Raw genomic sequence first — 19,256 nt, forward strand, 5'->3', positions numbered from 1 at the left:
TGACTGTTGTGATTAGAATCTTTCTCTGAAACCAGAGTGGAACCCCAAACTCTGAACTTTGGAGCTGTGGTGGGAAGAGGCTGAAATCTGGTCCCAAAAACCCATATCTGAATTCCAGCGCCTGGGCCCAAGTCTAATTTCAGTTATTTATGTTGGACAATTTTGTGTTTCATACATTCCCAGCTCATCTTGTGCTGGTGTCTCTGCAGCGCGCCCTGTTGAGAAGCAAATTTTAGCCATCTGGCACAGCAGCCTGGAAAAAAAACTTACAACACAAACACACACACACATACCCTTGCAGATTTAGAGACAAAAACCTAGCTGAGCCCTATGGCTTTTGTTGAAGTCCAGGAGACATCCCTGTGGAGTGAGAGGAGGGACTGTGAGAACAGCCTGGCTGAGTGGAGGACAGTTTCAGCACAGTCAGGTTTGTGTGTGTAGAACTGTAGCAGGCAGAGGAAGGCGTGACCTGCATGGAGAATGCCAGACAACTCCAGACACACACACACACACACACACACACGCACACACACACAAATCTGTATTGAACAAAGATAAGGCAGGCAGAGGAGCGTTTGGGACAAGACAGCCTATACCAAAAACACCCTCAGTGCAAGCAGATCAGAAAACACAAACAGCAGCAAAATGAGGTAAGTACCCATCTGGGAAACTGACAAGGGGATTCCCGTGCTATTTGGGCAGGGTTGGGGAGGGGATTTGCCTCTGGAAAATACTTTACTTTGACGATTGCTTTTTTTTTTATTGCTTAGTCTGTGAGGCAAGCAACAAATAAAACATTGCCCGCATCTCGACTCCATGCCAGGGCTGGGATTGCGTGCCAGAGTCCCCAGGAATTCTAGCTTATGACTCGCCATGCAGGCTGGCTTTTTTGGGTTGCAAAGAAATCGCGTGATATCATTGCCGCTGAGTGCTGTATTTACACAGTGTTCGCTGGGATTCTGAAATGTGTGAGTTTCAGCAGAGGTGTTACATACTGTACGTGTTTCTGTTTCTCTGTTCACACCAAAGTCACTTTTCTCCCTTTCCTGAGGATAAGACTTTCCTGGCATGGCAGAGAAGTTTGATCTTATTTTTCCTCCTCTGTTACCGAGCAAGCAAAGCAAAGACATAACAGGCCAAATCTTGAGCTGGTGCAAAGTCGCATAGCTCCATCAAAGTCAAGGAGGCTTATACAGTTTACACCAGCTACAGATCTGCCCCCCCCCCAATGTATTTCAACCAGAAGAGAAACAGATTTTTTCCCTTCGCACATTTTTGTGGTTTCGAAGAAGCCATCAAAAAGTTGTATGCTAAAACTCACTTGCGTTGAGAGAAAAATCGATCCAAATGTCTCAGTTCTCGTTACCTTTCTCTGCTTCTCAGCAAAAGCTGAGGAAAGAGCCTGTGGTACACAAAACCACGGCCCTGCTTTTAAAAGGGCTCCATCAGGTTAAAAAGAATTCGTAGATATCGTTTTAATTTCTTCACTGGCATAGCTAACTCCGACCCTGATCTTGCAAACATTTGTCCAGGCTTTGTGGATAAATAGTTCTGCTGGCTTTAATGGCTTCCGAACATCAAGGCCTGAGTGTCTAGTTTTTAAAACTGAAAAAATATTTTTAATGGATTTGACTTTTGACACGGTCCCTTTATTGTTGCACTTTATCCACTTGGATAATGGAACTAAACTGCTTCGGTTCTGGTCAGCTTCAAGCCGAATGTCTCATGCCAAGCAGACCTCCTGTTTTCACGGGTTTTGTTAAAAAAAAATACTTAATTATATCAGATTTTTGTGCCGGAAAAACGCACAAGACTGGACATCAGGATGGCTGGATTATCAGCATTAATTTCCTGGGACCTGAGACAGGCGTAGAATCCAAACTCTGTTGTGACTTCGGGCAAGTCACCTAGGCCCAGAACCGGACAGAAAGCCTGAGACATGGGTGCTCACTTCCAGTGATTTCAGTAGAAATTAGGAGCCTACCTGCCTTTGAGGATCTGGGCCTTAACCTCTCTGGGCCTCAGTTTCCCCATCTGTAAAATGGGGATAATACCTACTCCCAAGAGAAAGAAAGAAAGAAGACTCACAAACAGAAAAGAGGAAAATAGATAAAAATTTAACTTTAGCCTCTTCCTACATAACATACACAATATGTCTATTGTAGTGCAGTTATGAAGATATATACACTTGGCGAGTCAGCACTGGTCTACACTGGGAACTTACATTGGCCTAGCTACGTCTCTCAAGGGCGTGAGAAATCCACACCTCTGAGCAACGTAGTTATGTTGATCTAACTCCCAGTGTAGACAGCACTAGGTCAATCCAGCATTAGGTCAATCCTTTCATTGACCTAGTTAGTGTCTGCCTTTGGATTACCTACACTGATGAGACAACCCATCCCGGCAGTGTAGGTAGTGTCTACACACCCTCAGTGATCCAAGTTTAGTGAGATGAGGGTAAGTAACAATAATACGGCTTAGCTGTTATACCCCTGATTCTTTCATTAAGCCTATTTTAAAAGCTCCATTATTTTATTAAACTTTCGCATGTTTATTCTTCCATTAAATTAACATTTCCTGAACAACGCAGCATTAGTTAGCAGGATACTTTGCTGCCCCCTGTCTGTTCCTCAGAAAGTGTTAGATACCCTGGGTTTGCGAGGAGGCCGTGTGCAGAGATAGGAAATATTAAGCTGTAGATTGCACCTGTGTGCTATATCGTTCAAAGAGACTTGATTCCCTATTATATCCTTTGAGTCAGCACTGACACCCGCCCCCCAACCTGGGGATAGAGGACACTGTGACGCTTGGGCGCCCATCGGCTGAGTGAGATGAGGTCCCGACCACTTGGGTTCATTAACGATCCTAAACATTTCTCATCAGAGTCAGATTATTTGCCCCAGTATCTCACCAAATTCCCATTTGGAGTCATTACAATCTGCTTAAGGAAATCCCCCCATGGGGGAGCTATTCCTGGTTTCATAGAGTTCAAGGCCAGAAGGTACCATCAGGTCATCTTGTCTCACCTCCTGCCCAGCATAGACTGTTAAATCCCACCCGGCTACCCCGATCTTCAGCTCAAAGGGCGAGTCAACCTTTCCAGTGCCATGGGCTGGATGTTAGCTGAGCAGGGCAGCGTCATGGGCCACATGCAGAAATATGTGCTCTACAAAATGGCGGCCTTCATGAGGCGTGACCTCGCGCATACAGTTCATGGGAGGTCGCGCCGCTCCGGGATGCCATTTTCGTAGAGCAGGTCTGCTGAGGGGGCAGACACGTTCAAGGACTGGATGGAATCATTCCCTGGGCCAGATCTGGCCCACAGGCTGCCAGTGGGACTATCGCAGGAGACTAAACTCCATGCCACCAGGAGGGAACAGGAGAGACCGAGGTGTCATTAAGGCCCCCGCACTGGCAGGGAATTGTTAAGTGAGACATGCCCCGGTGATTTTGGCAAGTGAACCACATCCCATGCTGCAGAGGAAGGTGAAAAGAACCTCCTCACTTCCCATCCTGAAGCCATAGTGTACCGGTCCCAGGCACTTTTCAAAGTAGAACCACCCTGGAACGTGGGACAAACCAAGTAGATTGTGTCCTTGGTGGGTTTCAGCCTGGGGAAACATTAATTTGATCTTCATGTGTGTTTTGCAGGTACCTTTTGGCCTGGTCCCTTTGTGCCTTCCTGTTTGGTAGTGCAGCTGCCATTGAGTTAACAGACATGTTTGGGGAGATCCAGTCCCCTAACTTCCCAGATTCCTACCCCAGTGACTCGGAAGTGACTTGGAATATTTCTGTGCCGGATGGATTTAGAATCAAGCTCTACTTCATGCATTTTGACCTGGAATCGTCCTACCTCTGTGAATATGACTACGTGAAGGTGAGATGCCCAAACTGCTCTGTGCCATTGCTGTAGTGTGTCAACCCAAGAGCCAGGAGGGCATGCAGCTTGGCCGTGTTGGAGAGCTTAGTGTAGCAGCAGTGTGGGCGAGGAGCTTTTTTCATTCACAGGGCACGAGCGTTGCCTTGCCAAGTAGGAAACTAAGGGGAAGCTGAGTTGGCGCTTATCAGCCAATGGCAAAAGGGACAAAGGCAGATCAGGTGATGTTCTTTATTGGATTAACGAATATGTTGTGAAGAAGGACAGGCGGGATGTTCAGATACAGGGCTTAGACCCAGAGTGTGAACCTGAACCCAAATGCCAGCACACCGTGATGCTCACTAAGGAGAACCTGTGGTGGCAAATGTGCCAGGATCACGGCAGGTGGCAAAGATAATAAAGGCATGATGCCAAGGCCAGGAGCATGCATAGAAGATGCCTTTAATTTGGAAAGGCTTTTTCATGTGCTATGCCTCACATCTTGAATGCTAAATGATCCTTGCAGGCTCCACCTTACCCTCTAGTGAAGAAGAGTCCTGTATCCAATTCAAACTGTATCCAGTTCAAGTCACTAGCTATGGGCTTGAGCCACTACATTTGGATCTGGTCCCAGACTCTCCCAAAGGTCATCAGACCTAAAGGTTTGGTCTGGTCCATTACAGGAGCAGGGATTGGCTGTTAAAGTTTGGGTCCAGACTTCCAGGCTGTCTTTTACAGTCATCCACATGGTAGGTAGGACTTTCTGGTTGACATCCCTCTGTGGGAGCTATAACAACCCTGAGCAATCCAAGATTTCGGGCTGACACCTCCTCTGAAAGATAGCATCTCCAGCCACACCGCATTTCCTTACTACCGTCCTGGGGCAAGGAGATCAGTGCTGCCACGGAGCGCCACCTACTGGAGCAGCCAGTACAGACAAGGCAAAACATTGGTAGTTAGCTCCCCCTTTCTGTGCTGACCCTGGCCTATAGGACTGGACATACGTTACCATTACCGAAGGTTGTCAGTAGAGACGAGTCCAAATCCAACCTCCAGTTCCAAACCCTGCCGATCATTGAGATGGGAGGAGCATGGATCTGGAGCTGAATTTCACGCCTTAGCCCCCATCTCTTGTTTCCAGCTCATTTAGATTTCTGCTTTGAGAAAACAAAACAAAAACATTTGTATTTTATTTTTCCTGCTTTAGTTCTTGTTTGAACTGTGCTGGCACCGTTTCCCTTACTAACAGTGCTCGCTGCTATTTGATTAGTCCTTTCTGCTTTTCCTGGCTTTCCTCCAAGAACAAAGGTCACAGACACATACATATATATATAACTTTACAAAAAAGCAATGAGCTTGAAGATAGAATTCATTGGAACCTCCCCAGTTCCAAGCATTACCCTTCACTCCCTCCCCCAACCCTCACGTTCTCATCATAACAATCCCTTTTATTTGCACCTGGTGCCATTTGGCAGCAGAGCTCCTCTTGCTCCTGGGTTTCCATAAGAGGCTGGTATTTTTTACAGGGCTTTAGATCTCAGCTGTATAAATTTGCTCCAGGCTGAAACTTATCCTGCAAAGCCTCAGCCAGGGAATTACTTTCTTGCTGTGAAACGCTCAGAAACATCCATCTGGCTGTTTTGATGGTGACCTGAAAACTATCCGTATGTATTTAGATGAAATAATTACAAAGTTCTGAGCCAAAGTGAGGAGAGTGTCCAAGTGGCTGTGCGAATCTATGGAGATTTCCAGCCTCGGTTCATCTCCCCAGCTTTTGTTAATATCGGGCCCATCGAACTGAGCGGGAGACTCTCCATTGATTTTGATGGATTTTGGACCAGTCAATAAGGCACTCTACAACATCACCACTGCACAAACACCTGGGCTAATCCATTGTGACCATCATTGTAACACGGAAGAAAATCCTGGCTTGGGACAGGAAGAGGAAAGGTCAAGTGGTGCGTCAGCCATGTGCCTCTGTTTCCCAGAGGTCAACACGACCGAGGCCGAGAGTCATATTAGCCGACATGGGTCCTGATTGACAGCTGTTGAATTCAGGGCAAAGGATGAATCACCTCTGAGCCAATCAGAGAACATGTCCAAATCTCGGCTTCCTGACTGGCTTGTCAGAGGTGAATAATAACTTTTCCGGAGCTCTAAATCCATTCCGCATTTAAAACAATAGTTGTAAAAACAATAAAGGAAGAACTTGCTCCCTCACAAGGAATTGGCAAATTAGACTTGGGGACTGTGATGAGTCTAGTCAAGGGCACAAAGAATTCCTCCTACAAAGAGAGATTGAATAGATTGGGCTTGTTCACCTTAGAAAGGAGCCGTATCAGAGGGGCCAGGAGAAAAGTACAAGAAATTACACACACGCACAACAACATGACAGGAATGTTAAGGGAGCAATCTCGAACCCTCAGAAGCTAGGAGATACCAGAATTAAGGTCCCCTGGTCAATCTTCATTCAGCCCCCCCTTGTACATATGCATTATGAAACCATCTTTAATTGTATGAGCACGTACTATTCTTTCCAGAGGATCCCTGCCTTAATCAGTGCCCGGGATGGATGGTGCTCACTCTCTCTTTTCTTTTATCCTCATTGTTCAGTGGGTGGCCCCAGCCCTTATTTACTGCCCCCATCCAACTCTGCTCTGAAGACAGAATAATTCATTTCCTTGTGGGTTTTTCCACGGTGCTTATATCAAAGTGCTTCACAGACATTAATGGGTTTATTCTCCCAGCCTGCCTATGAGATAGGGCAGTGCTATTATCCTCATTTTACAAATGGGGAGCTGTGGTGCACAGGGACATTAAGGTCACAGGTCTTCACTAATTTGGGGTGGCCGATTTGAGCCCCCTAGGACCTGAGTTTTCAGAGTACTTAGCATTATACCACACTTTATATGGTCACAGCATTGACTTCAGTTGTAGCTGTGAGTGCCCAGCGCTTCTATAAATCAGGCCCCAGCCTCTCAAGTCAGGCACCAAGAAAATGAGGAACCCACAGCTATGGCCACCTGTGAAAAGGCTGGTTTAAGTGACTTGCCCAGTATCACACAGGGACTCTATGGCAGAGGCAGGGACAGACTCCAATTCTCCAACATAGCGTTCAGCATGAATCTGTCCCTTCTCTTCCAACCGACCCCAGCCTCGTTCGCTGCACGCCTTCCAGCTTCTGCAACGGCCGACAACAGCCTCTTGCCCTACAAAATCCTGATTCACCCCAGGTCTGTCCTGTCCCAAGCTCTCCCGCCCCAGGTCTGCCTCTTTCCCCCCCTGCATTCGAGTCAGAAAGCTTCCTCCATCACACTGGGACTAATCACAGAGTAAGGCCTAGTTTCAGAGTAGCAGCCGTGTTAGTCTGCATCCACAAAAAGAACAGGAGTACTTTGTGGCACCTTACAGACTAAATCAATTTGTTAGTCTCTAAGGTGCCACAAGTACTCCTGTTCTTTTTTTTAGAGTAAGGCCTAGGTACTGCTTAGTGGGAATGCGGTTATTGGATTGTGGTCCTCCTGGGAAAATCTGGCTCAGTTCCAGGCGAACCGGTGCCGATCAGGGGTGGTTTTGTGCACAGTTCCACCTGAGACTTAGGCCTTGTCTACACTACGGAGGGGGGGGTCCATCTAAGTTACACAACTTCAGCTATGTGAATAATGTAGCTGAAGTCAACATACTTAGATCTACTTACCGCGGGGTCCACACTAGGCGACACTGACGGGAGACGCTCTCCTGTCGACTCCCCTTCCGCCTCTCGTTCAGGTGGAGTAAGTACAGGAGTCGACGGGAGAGTGATCTGCGGTCAATTTAGCGGGTCAAGACCTGCTAAATCGACCTCCGATGCATCAATTGCCGCACATTGATCCCCCAGTAAGTGTAGACAAGCCCTAAGCGAAATGCCTCAACTTCGGTGGAATTTCTCACCTCACTCAGACCCAGAAAATCAAAGTGGAGCTCCCAGTGATGTGACTCCGAAATAACAATAGGTTGGCATGATCTCCTGCGAACCAGACCAAGCAGCTTCACTCAGCTCAGGATAATAGATCTGGAGGCAGGGCAGCTTGAGTTTCACTGGAAGGAGAGTCAATGATATTCATTGTTTATGTCACCTCGAGGGTCTTTAAGGGCAAATTGGGAAGAAACAGCCTCATCCCCAAGGAGCTTATTGTGCTGGGCTGAGGTTTTCAAATCTAACTCGGGGATCTAGACCCACAACTTCCATTCCTTTCGAGGGAGGGATTCTGCCAAAAGCCCCTACCTGGATTTGAAAATTTCAGCCTAAGGCCCCGTGTTCCTGCAGTTTTATGCCCTCAGCAGGGATCTCTGTCATAGGAGTCAGCCCGGCGGATTTAATAGCAGGATCAGGGCTGAGGTTAGATATTCCTGACATTGATTTTAATCTGGTAATTTCTTTATTATAATTAAAAGTCAACCCTTTGAATGAGTCGATTGCATTGCACTCTGCACATCACGAGCCTATGTAACCCACATCCTCCCTTCCCCGGTCTTTGCATCAGCACTGATTCAGGAAATCACTTAAGCTAGGATTTAAGGCCCATTGATATCAGTGAGATTTTAGCATGTGCTTAAATGCTTTCTGGAATTAGGGGCTCAGTTTGCAACCCCCACATGTTGCATCTTGTATAAATGTAGACAGGACAAGGAGAGTCTCGGAGGGCTTGTCTAGCTATTCTGGAATTGCTCCCCATGTGAACACTCTATTCCAGAATAAAAGTCACTCTGGATTGGTGCACTAGAGTGCACTCTAGTGCACTCACCAAATTTATTCTGCGAGAGCTATTCTGATCAATTTCCCCGTGTAGACAAGCCCATACTGTGTGTTCATGCAGCACCCAACACAATGGAGCTCTGAACTTCTGGGTGGTGCTGTCACACTGACCGACAGAGGGGAGGGCGTGACTGTAAGGTAAAGTCAGGAGACTTTTCATTGTTGAGATCAGCCATGTCTTGAGTGGCTGCAGATTTTGCATTCACAACTAGTTGCAGAGGCAGGAGAGGCTGATTAGCCAGGAAAGGCCAAGCCAAAGAAGGGAGCTTTTAGGAGCAGCTGGAGGAGAAAACAGAGGTGGTTAGTCACATTGGATCAGGGAAGCTGTTCAATAGGGGGCATCGTGAAAGAAGCCCGTATTTACATATATCCCAGGAGGGAAAATCATTGTGTTGTGATACTGACGTGATCCCCCGGAGGACTGCAGCTGCATTCAGGGCGTGGGCTGCAAAGGGTCAGCCTGTTTGAGGCCCTGCACTACAAACTCTGGGTTTGCCATCCCTAGCCCATAAGAAGAGGAAGGAACTGGTGGAGACCCTGCTCTTGAGAGATGTCTGCAGTGAAGTATATTGCAAGACCACAGGCCAGGCTGGACTGTGGAAAGGCCAAATGGTTTTAGAAATGTGTATAACACTGCGGAGTGGATACATCTTGTGCTACGCTCAAGCCACACGATGCCCTCTTGAGAGCATCAGTGAGTGCCCCTGTCCTGTGCACATTTTCCACATTTCCATGGGACTGCAACTTGCTGCCATAAAAGGGTCCCTGCAGATTTGTCTTTATCAGTGGTTGTTTCCCCGGCCCTGCGCTGTGCATAGCGTTTGGAGAGTCCCATGTACGGATTCCTTCGCTCAGCGCTTGGACCACTGCAAAGGAACGTCTGGATATACTGGATGATGTAATCGACAACATCCCTAGAGAAGCTTTACCGCAATGTGTGGTCAGATTCATGACATTCAAAAAGGCCGTATTCCTGGCCAATCCAGATAGTGGAAATTCCCACAGCCTGGGAATATCCTCCAGTGACATACAGTCACTGTCCTGTGTCACTCACCCCTACTCACGTAGGTCACCAGCTTAAGTGTACAGTCAGGAGGATGGCCAGGACACCACTGCATCGGATTAATCCCTCCCTGGCAGAGTGACCCCTTGAGACCCTTAGCAGCCAAGGTAAGACAGAGTTGTTCTGTCTTTATTACTGGCTCCAGGTTTGGAAATCTTTGCCCTCATCCCATTCTCCATTCCTGCCAGCCTGGGCTTGCAACGAGCGCAGATCAGCCAGGCCAGAGAACCTGGGTCTGTATATAGAGGGAGACCCAGAGTACTTTTTAACATTTCCTAAACTGGGCTAAATGAACTGCTGGTGACATGGAATTGTGTCCTTCCACATTAATGGTGGATTTGTCCCTAACTGCCTAATTTGTATGTGCACATTTGCAAGCTAAAGTGCCTATAAGTACCGGCTTTGCACGATCACACGCATATTTTCAAGGACAATTTAGAAAACGTGGCCCATAAGATGTACATGCACCTAGAATCTTCATTCAGCCCACCTGCTGGGCTAGGGGAACAGCTGTGATCCCTGGCCAGCTCACCAGGAAACTCCAGATTTAACAGCATGAGTGTCAAGAAAGAGACCTTGGAGTCGTCAGGGAGAGTTCTCTGAAAGCCTCTGCTCAATGTGCAGTGGCCGGTAAAAAAGCAAACAGAATGTTTTAGGAACCAACAGGAAAGGGACAGATAATAAGACAGAAAATATCATAATGCCTCTGTATAAATCCATGGTACGCCCACACCTTGAATACTGCGTGCAGTTCTGGTCGCCCCCTCTCAGAAAAGATATATTAGAATTGCAAAACATACAGAGAAGGGCAACAACGTTTGGGGGCGTGGAACAGCTTCCATATGAGAGAGATTAATAAGACTGGGACTGTTCAGCTTGGAAAAGAGACGACTAAGGAGGCATATGACAGAGGTCTATAAAATAATGACTGGTGTGGAGAAAAGTGAACAGGGAAGTGTTATTTACCCCTTCACATAACACAGGAACTCAGGGTCACCCAATGAAATTAACAGGCAGCAGATTTAAAATAAACATAAGGAAGTATTTCTTCACACAACCCACAGTTAATCTGTGGAACTCATTGCCAGGGGATGCTGTGAAGACCAAAAGCATAAGTGGGTTCAAAAAAGAATAGATGAGTTCATGGAAGATAGGTCCATCAATGGCCCTTAGCCAAGATGGCCAGGCACACAGCCCCATGCTCTGGGTGTCCCTAAACCTCCAACTGCCAGAGGCTGGGAGTGGACGACAGGGGATGGATCACTTGATAGTTGCCCTGTTCTGTTCATTCCCTCTGAAACACCTGGCACCAGCCACTGTCAGAAGACAGGATACTGGGCTAGATGGACTATTGGTCTGATCCAATATGGCCGTTCTTATGTCAGTGACTGGGATGTGGGTGATCATGCCCAGTGGCTAGAGCAGGAGTCAGAAGTCAGAGCCCAGGCTCAGAGCTGGAGTGAGAGGCCAGATGCGAGAGCCCAGGGTCAGCGCCAAAGTCAGAAGCCAGGAATTGGAACCGAGGGTCAGCATGGAGTCAGGCAAAGCAGGAGCAGGAGATATCACAACTGTGAGCAAGTGCATTAAGCAGCAGCTAAACACTTCCTAACTCTTAGGGTAGGTAAGTCCTGGAACAGGTGACCCAGGAAGGCTGTAGAATCCCCATCATTGGAGGTTTTCAGGAACGGGCCGGACAAACACCTGTTAGGGATGGTCTAGGTATGCTTGGTCCTGCCTCAGTGCCCAGGACCGAACCAGATGACCTCTCGAGCTCCCTTCCAGCCCGACATTTCTAGGTTTCTATGGACAGAGACACAAACATCGAGCCAGAATCTGGAACCCTTCCGGGCGATGGCATTTTCCCACAGGACGAGTCCCACCTACTCAACGTGAGTAAGAGCTGCAGAGCCGGGCTCGCAGGAAAGACCAGCGTCCTCGCTGAAGGTATCTGCGACGCTTTATCTGCGATGGACTCCATCCCCTCCAGCACATGGCGCGGTGACAGGCCTCTGGCAGTAAAATAAACAGAAAGGTCACCCTCCCTGGCTCATATTTGCTGCTGCTGCTGAGGACTGTATACTTTTTCATAGATCATTTACATCCAGAGAGCTGGCTGGTAATTAAATCTCGGCTGTTTGTTTGGAGTCTCCCTGTCCGGGGTCATTATGTCAACATTTTCACTAGAGAAGATATGTCCCTTCGGGAAACATCAATTGCAGTGGAGAAATTCACTGCAAGAATACGCTGAACTTAATCCTGGTTTAAAAAACAGCAACCTTCTCTCTATTGCATGTTAAATCCTCTTAAAAGTTGGGCAACAAATGCCATTGGCCTTTACTATCTTTTCCAATTCAATCAACCTCGCGTCCTTAGTTCAAAGCCATTTGCACCCAGATCAATCAGGAGGGTAATGATTTATGAGTCTACTCTGGCCTTTCTTCTTGGACAATTGCTGCGGGGTCCAAAAGAAATGAGGTCTCCCTGGGCACACACTGAATCAGGAGATGCAGCCCCTGCTCCCTCAGATTTCATATTCAAGGCCAGATCCTCAGCTGGTTTCAATCACCGTAGCTCCTTTGACTTAGCCAGAGCTACAACGGTTTTGTTGAGCACAGAGCCTGCCCTTCGTACGGCACCAGCGGAAGGATAACCAGGGCAATGACACCTTGCAGATCTGTTTTGAAATCCCCAAGTTAATGGAATTTTGTAAGCGCCAAATGGAATTTGGTCTTTCCGCTCAGCACTGGAAATATCTGCAGCAGGAAAACAGCACAAAGCAGGCAGTCAAGAAATGCAGCCATCACCGCTTCCTTTGCCCTCCCAGGAATGCACTAATTGGACAGAGGAGAGCAAAACATGCCACTTGTAATGTATCTAAACAGCTCATTAGGCAGAGCAATCCTAGGGCAGGGCTGAAGGCCCTCTGGGAACATGACAGCAGGAGGGGAGATCCCGACAGATTGGAAAGGGACACTCAGTAGTGTCTGCAGAGCTTCTCTGCTTTTACCGTGTACAGCCTTCTGGAATGAAATAAGCCACACGTTCCGTGGGGTCCTCACAACATTACCAAAGATGATTCTTGTTATTAGAGATGAGGCCAAGTGGGGACATGAGACCCAAGCCCCCTCGGTCTCAGCAGAAAGTCAGACCTGAAGGATGTAGGACAGGTTCTCCTCTGCATCAGGACCAGAACAGTGGATCTACACCTCTCAAAGCTTTGAGGAAAGTTGGGGCTCAGAACCAATGGTGGAGACCTACCTTCAGTCACAGTTTAAATCTGGCGGTTGGGAGGGGAGGCTTTGAGTTGACATTTCAGCTGGTGTTCTCATCTCCTTGTGGGAGAGAGTTCCCCAGTCTACGTCCAACTCCTGGGAAGGTTCCTGTCTCCGACGCTTGTGACCCTCCCACTGCTGGTGGGCAGATTCGGTGTTCCAGTCCAATGGAGCTGTGGTGGGAGATCACAGTTGCAGAGGGCGTGGTGTCTCTCAGGTAGCTACGGTCAATCCCACAGAGGGCTCTGAGTACTGGGGCAGAGGCCTGGTGAGGCAGAGCAGAGAGCAATGTGCCCAGCTGATGCCTTCACAGTGACTTGTGTCCACAAGCAGATGGGCTGCTGCGTTTTGTACCAGCCGGAGCTTTTTCCGGGAGCTTTCATTCTCCATATGCTGCCTCTGCCTTGTAGGCACCATACAGGGAGCATACAGATGGCTTTCTGCTTTGTGCGGCCGGCCCTGTCTACAGCTGGCGTTTGCACTGGATCCGTCGGACACCGACGCCAGCGGAGAACTGCTCACCGTAATGTGATACGATATGTGCCCTGGTGCTGTGAGCGGGGGGTCTGTGCCTGGAGTCTGGGTTAAATCGAGCCAGGGTTGTAGATCGGCTCCACCTTTACATATTTGTCCTTCATTTAATCCAAATTCTAAAACTGTTGTGGTCCAAATGCTGCCCCCTTTCTCTGGGGGCTCTGGCCCAACTGAACCGGTGCCACTGCATGGCAGAAAGGGTGGGCTGTATGTGGGGGCCTATGTCCCCAGTGAGCCAAGAGACAGGCTGCCACAGGGGCTCCCTGCACCCCAGGATTTGGAGGGGAGGAGCTAGACATGGGCTCCAAGAAGTGAGGCTGGGGCCCAGGGAGCACCACAGTGAAATCCTCCAGCCCAGGAAGGGGGATCGCATGAGTCCCCAGGGCTGCTGCTGCCTTGAGGCAACAGAAATGGCCAGGCAGAGCTGTCAGGGGAACGGATGCCAGGCCAAGCTCGCCACCCAGCCGCCACTGTGAGCCTGGCACCTCCCCCAGGCGCTGGGTTGCAGGCCTGGCACTAGGTGAGGAGGAAAGATTTTGCAGCTCTGCATGCTAGCGAGAGCGTTAGGAACACCTTGAAAGCTCCTGCCTGTCATGCTCACAGTTTCCACACGCACCCTCCTCACTCGTACAAACACAGCCCTGTCCAACTCACAACCCCCCACGTGCCCATTCCCCTGACGTCTGCAAACACACACACACACAATTGCCGCACACACTCATTCCCCTCCCTCGCACACACACACTCCTCACACACTCACTCGCCTCTCTCTCAGACCTGTCACACTCCCAGACCCCTTCATTTTGTTGGTGCAGGCCCCTGTGTCACACCCACCCCTGTCCGTATCCCAACAGAAACAGGAGCTCAGTCACTTGGCCGCCCATCCTCACATTCCCAGGACAGTTCAGATCGTCCAAACCCACCAGCATGCAGAGCCCTCTCCTCTGTGGGGCATGGGGAGCCAGCCGTTCCAAACTCCAAGGCCAGAGAACCCTCCAGAGGGAGGGAGATGGGAAGATCAGGGCAACCACAGTGCTGATCCATCCTCTGGCAATGGGGGACGGCTTCTTTAGTCCTCCCCTTAATAGAATTCACTTGGCATGAAAAGGAGCAGGGCTGGCACAAGCTGGGAAAGCAACATTCCTCCACCACCCCCTCCCCCAATGGGGGAAAGCAGGGGGGCTCTTCCTATTCAAATCTCCTCACAGGAACGCAGGCAGGGTGCTGCGAACAGCAGCTGGAGGAGGTTACAATGCCCAGGCCAGCATGGAGCTAGGAGCCAGGGGAGGGGACAAGCTGACAACACAACACCACAGCACCGGGCCAAGATGGGCTGACCGCAGCGGCGTTTATCTGGGGTCTCTCTCTGCTCTGTACAGCAGGCAATCTGCACCCACGCTGGTTTTCACTGAGGGTTTGGCAGCGTCATTCCCAGCATGGGTACGCGTACTTCCACCAGCCTGATGGAGCTAGCATGCTAAAAATAGCAGTGTCACTCTGATCTGCACGGGCAGCCACCCCAGCCAAGATCCCAGGGACGTACTCCGGGTGGCTAGCCCCTTCCCGCAGAGCTCACACACGGATGTCTGCCCAAGATGGAAATTGTACTTCCAGCGCCAGTGAACTCCAGCAAAGGCGTATGAGACCTTATTCAGACGCGGATCCCCGGGGTATTAAACAATACCAGCCTACTGACATCCTGAACTGACAATCATTTAAAATGATTCATTTGTCCCCCTTCCATGGAGAGATCACAAAGGGGAAGATTTTCAAAAGCATCCAAAGTTCCATTTTCAAAAGTCACCTGCAGGACTTTCAGTGGGACTTGGGCATCTAAGCCTTTTGAAATTGGGAACCCAGGCTGCGAAGTCATTTCAGGTGCGTTAGAAAACTTGACCCCAGTGCCTTTAGCAAACATAAATGAATTTAGCCTCCCTGTCCCACTGGGAGTCAGGAATTAGCTCCATTTTATAGAGCGGGATGAAGAGGCACAGAGCGATTTACCCGAGACCAGAGGCAGAGCTAGAGCAGAACACAAGAGTCATCTCTCCTTTGCCACGACACCGACAACAAACCTCTCGGCGGTTAGGCAGCTGGTGGACTGAGATCACTCCCTCTGACATTGACCAGTATTGTTGTACTGTGGCCTTGGTCACCTCTCTCTGCCTGTATCCATCAGTATACTTAGGCTGTCAGCTCTGCGAGGCAGGGCGGGTCATTTCTGTTCTGTGTTTGTACCGCACCTTGCACAGTGGGGTCCTGGTCAAGGACCGGGGTGCCTATGTGCTCCACACTATGAATAAATAATAACAGTAATAATCACTTATATATGAAATAGAGCTGGCTGAACATATTCAGCTAAATGAAATTTCACTGAAATAGGCTGTTTCATCAAAGCTGAAATGTTTTGGAGAGACATATGGATTCCAATGATGTTTTCATTAGAATGGTTTTGAGGTCCAATGCTCTCGGTTTATTTCTGAGCAGAGAGAGAGGGGGCAAGTGCCATTCTGACCCAATTCCATTTCGCGAAAAATGTTCAAAGGATTTTGGTTTTGTTCTGATGCATAATGAAAACAAATTTCAAAACCCAGGAGTCGTTGTGAAATGGCATTGTCCTATTGCTGACAGTTCTAATCATCTCTGTGCATACCACATAGGTCCCGGGAGTTTAGCATTCAGGAACACAGGCATGCTAATTCAGAGGGGAAAGACTGGAGACTGGGCTGGGGTGTTGGGGGGGTACTTGGTCCCATCTGATTATTTAAAAAATCTCCCTGCCCCTGTTCCTAATCTCTCTTTCGGATGTTCAAAGTCAATGCAATTCCACAGGCTCCTGATGCAGTTCAGTTACTTATTACTTATCACACTTTGCTCAGCTGAGACATAAAACTAGGCAGGTCAGTTTCACTTCAGTTCCTAGTCAGTTTCACTTTCTGGATCTCCTTCATAGGACAAAACCGGCTGTGTTTGGGTCTCCAGCACTGCCGGGGAACGGACATCCCAACAATGCCCCAAACGCTTCTCAATTCCATTTTTAAAAATAAGCCTGTAGAAATGTTTGGGGTGGTTTGTCTTTTTTAACACAATCTAAATGCTGGGCCTCCCTCTCCTTGGTGGCCTCCTCGAATTTGCTGATTGGAGTTCCCTTGTCGCCCTGTTACTCTGCCCGTTTACACAGTCACTGGCGATCTCCTGGGGTTCTGAAGAGGCTCCCAGAACTAAGTGCAGAGAAAGGTGAGGCTGGGGCTGTGGAGCTGGTCAGCATGGAGGCAGGAGATGGGCGGGGGGAACCTTCCAGAGGCAAACAGCTGTCAATAGAAATTGCACACCTGGGCTCTAAGTTAACCTTCACATTCTCTCCTCCACAGTCTGTCCTGATTCCCCCCTCTCCCAAAGCAGACTCACCTCCCCTTTTCTCTGTTATGTGTAGCTGATATTACCAGGTCTTTTGGATGTTTCCTTCTGCCTGACCAGCTGGGTGAGGTAATATCTTTAGCTGGCCAACTGCTGTGGGTGAGAGAGACAAGCTTTCGCTCGGAAGACACGGAAATAACCCCCTGATTTCTGTCCCGGAACAGAACACACAGCGGTGTCCCTGACCCTGCATGTGTACGTCAAGCTGATGTCGCGTTATGTCGCTTCGATGTTGCATCTTAGGGACAGAGGAATTACCACATTGCATCAGATCAATGGCCCAGCTAATGCTGTCCGTGAGAGTGGCCAGTACCAGCTGCGGTTTCAAACATCCATAAGGGACACTTATAGAACAATCTCGCATAGAGGAATCTTCTTCTTAACCCCAGGCAGCTGGCTTTTGCTGCAACGATAGATATCATGAAAGCTGCATGGCCATGATCTCTATGGGTGGGACATCGAATGGGGGAAGTCTGCAGCATTCTTGCCAGCACAGGGCCTGGTAGGTGGTTAAGCAGAAGACTTCAGTCTTCAGGGATGTAAATCTGGCACCTTTCAATCTGGTGGCTCTTTGGCAGCCATCGAGAAAGGAGTGTTGGTTTTTCTGTCTGCTTCTAAGTGAGTAGGTGCCTCCAGCATAAATGTGTAAGTGGCATCCGGTTGTCAGGCTCAGCAGAGAGGTTAGAATCAAATGGATCGTGGGGAGTGGGCTCTCTCTCCGTTCTCTGGTACACTAGCAGGGTTGGGGGTGAATGGAAGTTCATCCAAACGCTGTGCAGATAAAGAGGAAGCTTCAGTCTCCAGCAGTGTCGATCTGACATTTCTCGCTAGCTCTTTATCAGCTAAAATACAGATATATCTTTTTAAATAAAAATCATAACCCTCTGGAAACTATTTTTTTCATACCTCATGAGAGAGTCATTCCTCAGCTGTTCCTAAGCACTGGTAATTAAGACAACCTGCTGAACCATTTCAAGTGGTCACATGATAGATGGCACTTGACTCGCAGCCTAAGCTGCAGCAAACAGAATGTAAGTTAAATAGGAAGGGCGACTTTATGTAGCTGCAAGATGGGCCTGGGCAGTGGGGCAAGCTACCAAGAGCTGTTGCAAAGATGCCAGCATTGGAGTGCTTCCAAGCTCATCTGGTCTTCATCACTTGGAGATGCCTTACTCAATGTTCAACTGCACGTTACTGGGTTCAGCGGTGTTTACTTACCCAGCCGGGGAGAAAAATTGTCTTCACTACAGAAATTACTGGGCGAAGTCCTGTGGCTTGTGCTGTGTAGGGGGCGTCTCACTGGCTGATCATGGTGGGACCTTTGGGTCTTAGTGTCTATTAAATGGGTGGTTTAGGAAGAAATCTAACTTGCCATGATACAGGATTGACTAGAGACCTCACTGGAAGCTCTTCCAAACCAAGTCAGTCTCCTCGTTGATGGCTTTGGTGCCCTAAGCCCTTTCCTATGAGTAGAGTGTCAATTGTGAATACCGTGCACCATGCTGGCTGAGCAGCTGAGCAGACTGGTGCGTCTCCAGCCATGCCTTGTGTTAACGGAGTCTTTCTTTGGCTTTTAATAGGTTGAGGCTGAAGACCAAGTCTTGGCAACTTTCTGTGGCAGGGAGACGACAGACACAGAGCAGGCCCCCGGGCAGCAGGTGGTCTTGTCTCCAAGTTCTTACATGGGCCTCACGTTCAGATCCGACTTCTCCAATGAGGAGCGCTTCACTGGCTTTGACGCCCATTACACAGCAGTGGGTAAGTAGCTCCTTTGCAGTGAAGTAGCAGAGACAGGTACACTATGATACCGCTACAAACCTATAGCCCCTTAGGACTCCAAGGCTCTGAGGATGATGCAGAACTTCATGGCTCGAGAGGGGTAGAGTTCAGATCCTTCCGCTCCAAACGCACAGGCCCCTGCTTCTTGAACAAAGAGAATTTCCATCAGCTGTTAGCAGTGCAGAGCCTATGGTCACCATGGAAAGTGCGGAGTATTAGCAGAGCCAGGGGTGACTTCCACTGAAGCTCAAGCAATCCCAAAGGAGTGCTTGGCAAATTGACACATTTTCAGGGGGGCGCAGAAGGATGTGTGATGCCCACTGCCATGACATGTTGGCACAGAGCAGAGGCTGCCCAAACTGCAGTCTGCAGGGCACTTGCTGGTGGCATGTTGAGAGTTGGCTGGGCACATGGTGCTGGTTTCTCCTCCCTGTTCCCAGCCACTGAATTGCATCAAAGACCGTTAAAGACACTCACATTTTTTCCTAGTGTTGCTTTCAATGAGAACACTTTCTGCAGAGATGTTACGGCATTGTGAAC

The 19,256-nt window shown here is 48.8% G+C and overlaps 1 protein-coding gene across 3 annotated transcripts in view; it reads left to right on the forward strand.

Annotated features, from left to right (window-relative positions):
• Window positions 1-513: 513 nt before the first annotated feature.
• MASP1 (MBL associated serine protease 1) overlaps window positions 514-19,256 on the forward strand; it is a 67,930-nt gene continuing 49,187 nt past the window's right edge. For all 3 annotated transcript variants that reach the window (XM_074963370.1, XM_074963368.1, XM_074963369.1), the window contains exons 1-3: window positions 514-650; window positions 3,652-3,877; window positions 18,518-18,695. In XM_074963370.1, the coding sequence (XP_074819471.1) occupies window positions 646-650; window positions 3,652-3,877; window positions 18,518-18,695 (409 nt within the window). In that variant the 5' untranslated portion in view covers window positions 514-645. The remainder of the gene's footprint in view (window positions 651-3,651; window positions 3,878-18,517; window positions 18,696-19,256) is intronic.

This window comes from Natator depressus, chromosome 9, assembly GCF_965152275.1.
Source record: "Natator depressus isolate rNatDep1 chromosome 9, rNatDep2.hap1, whole genome shotgun sequence".
NCBI classification, from domain to species: Eukaryota; Metazoa; Chordata; order Testudines; family Cheloniidae; genus Natator; species Natator depressus.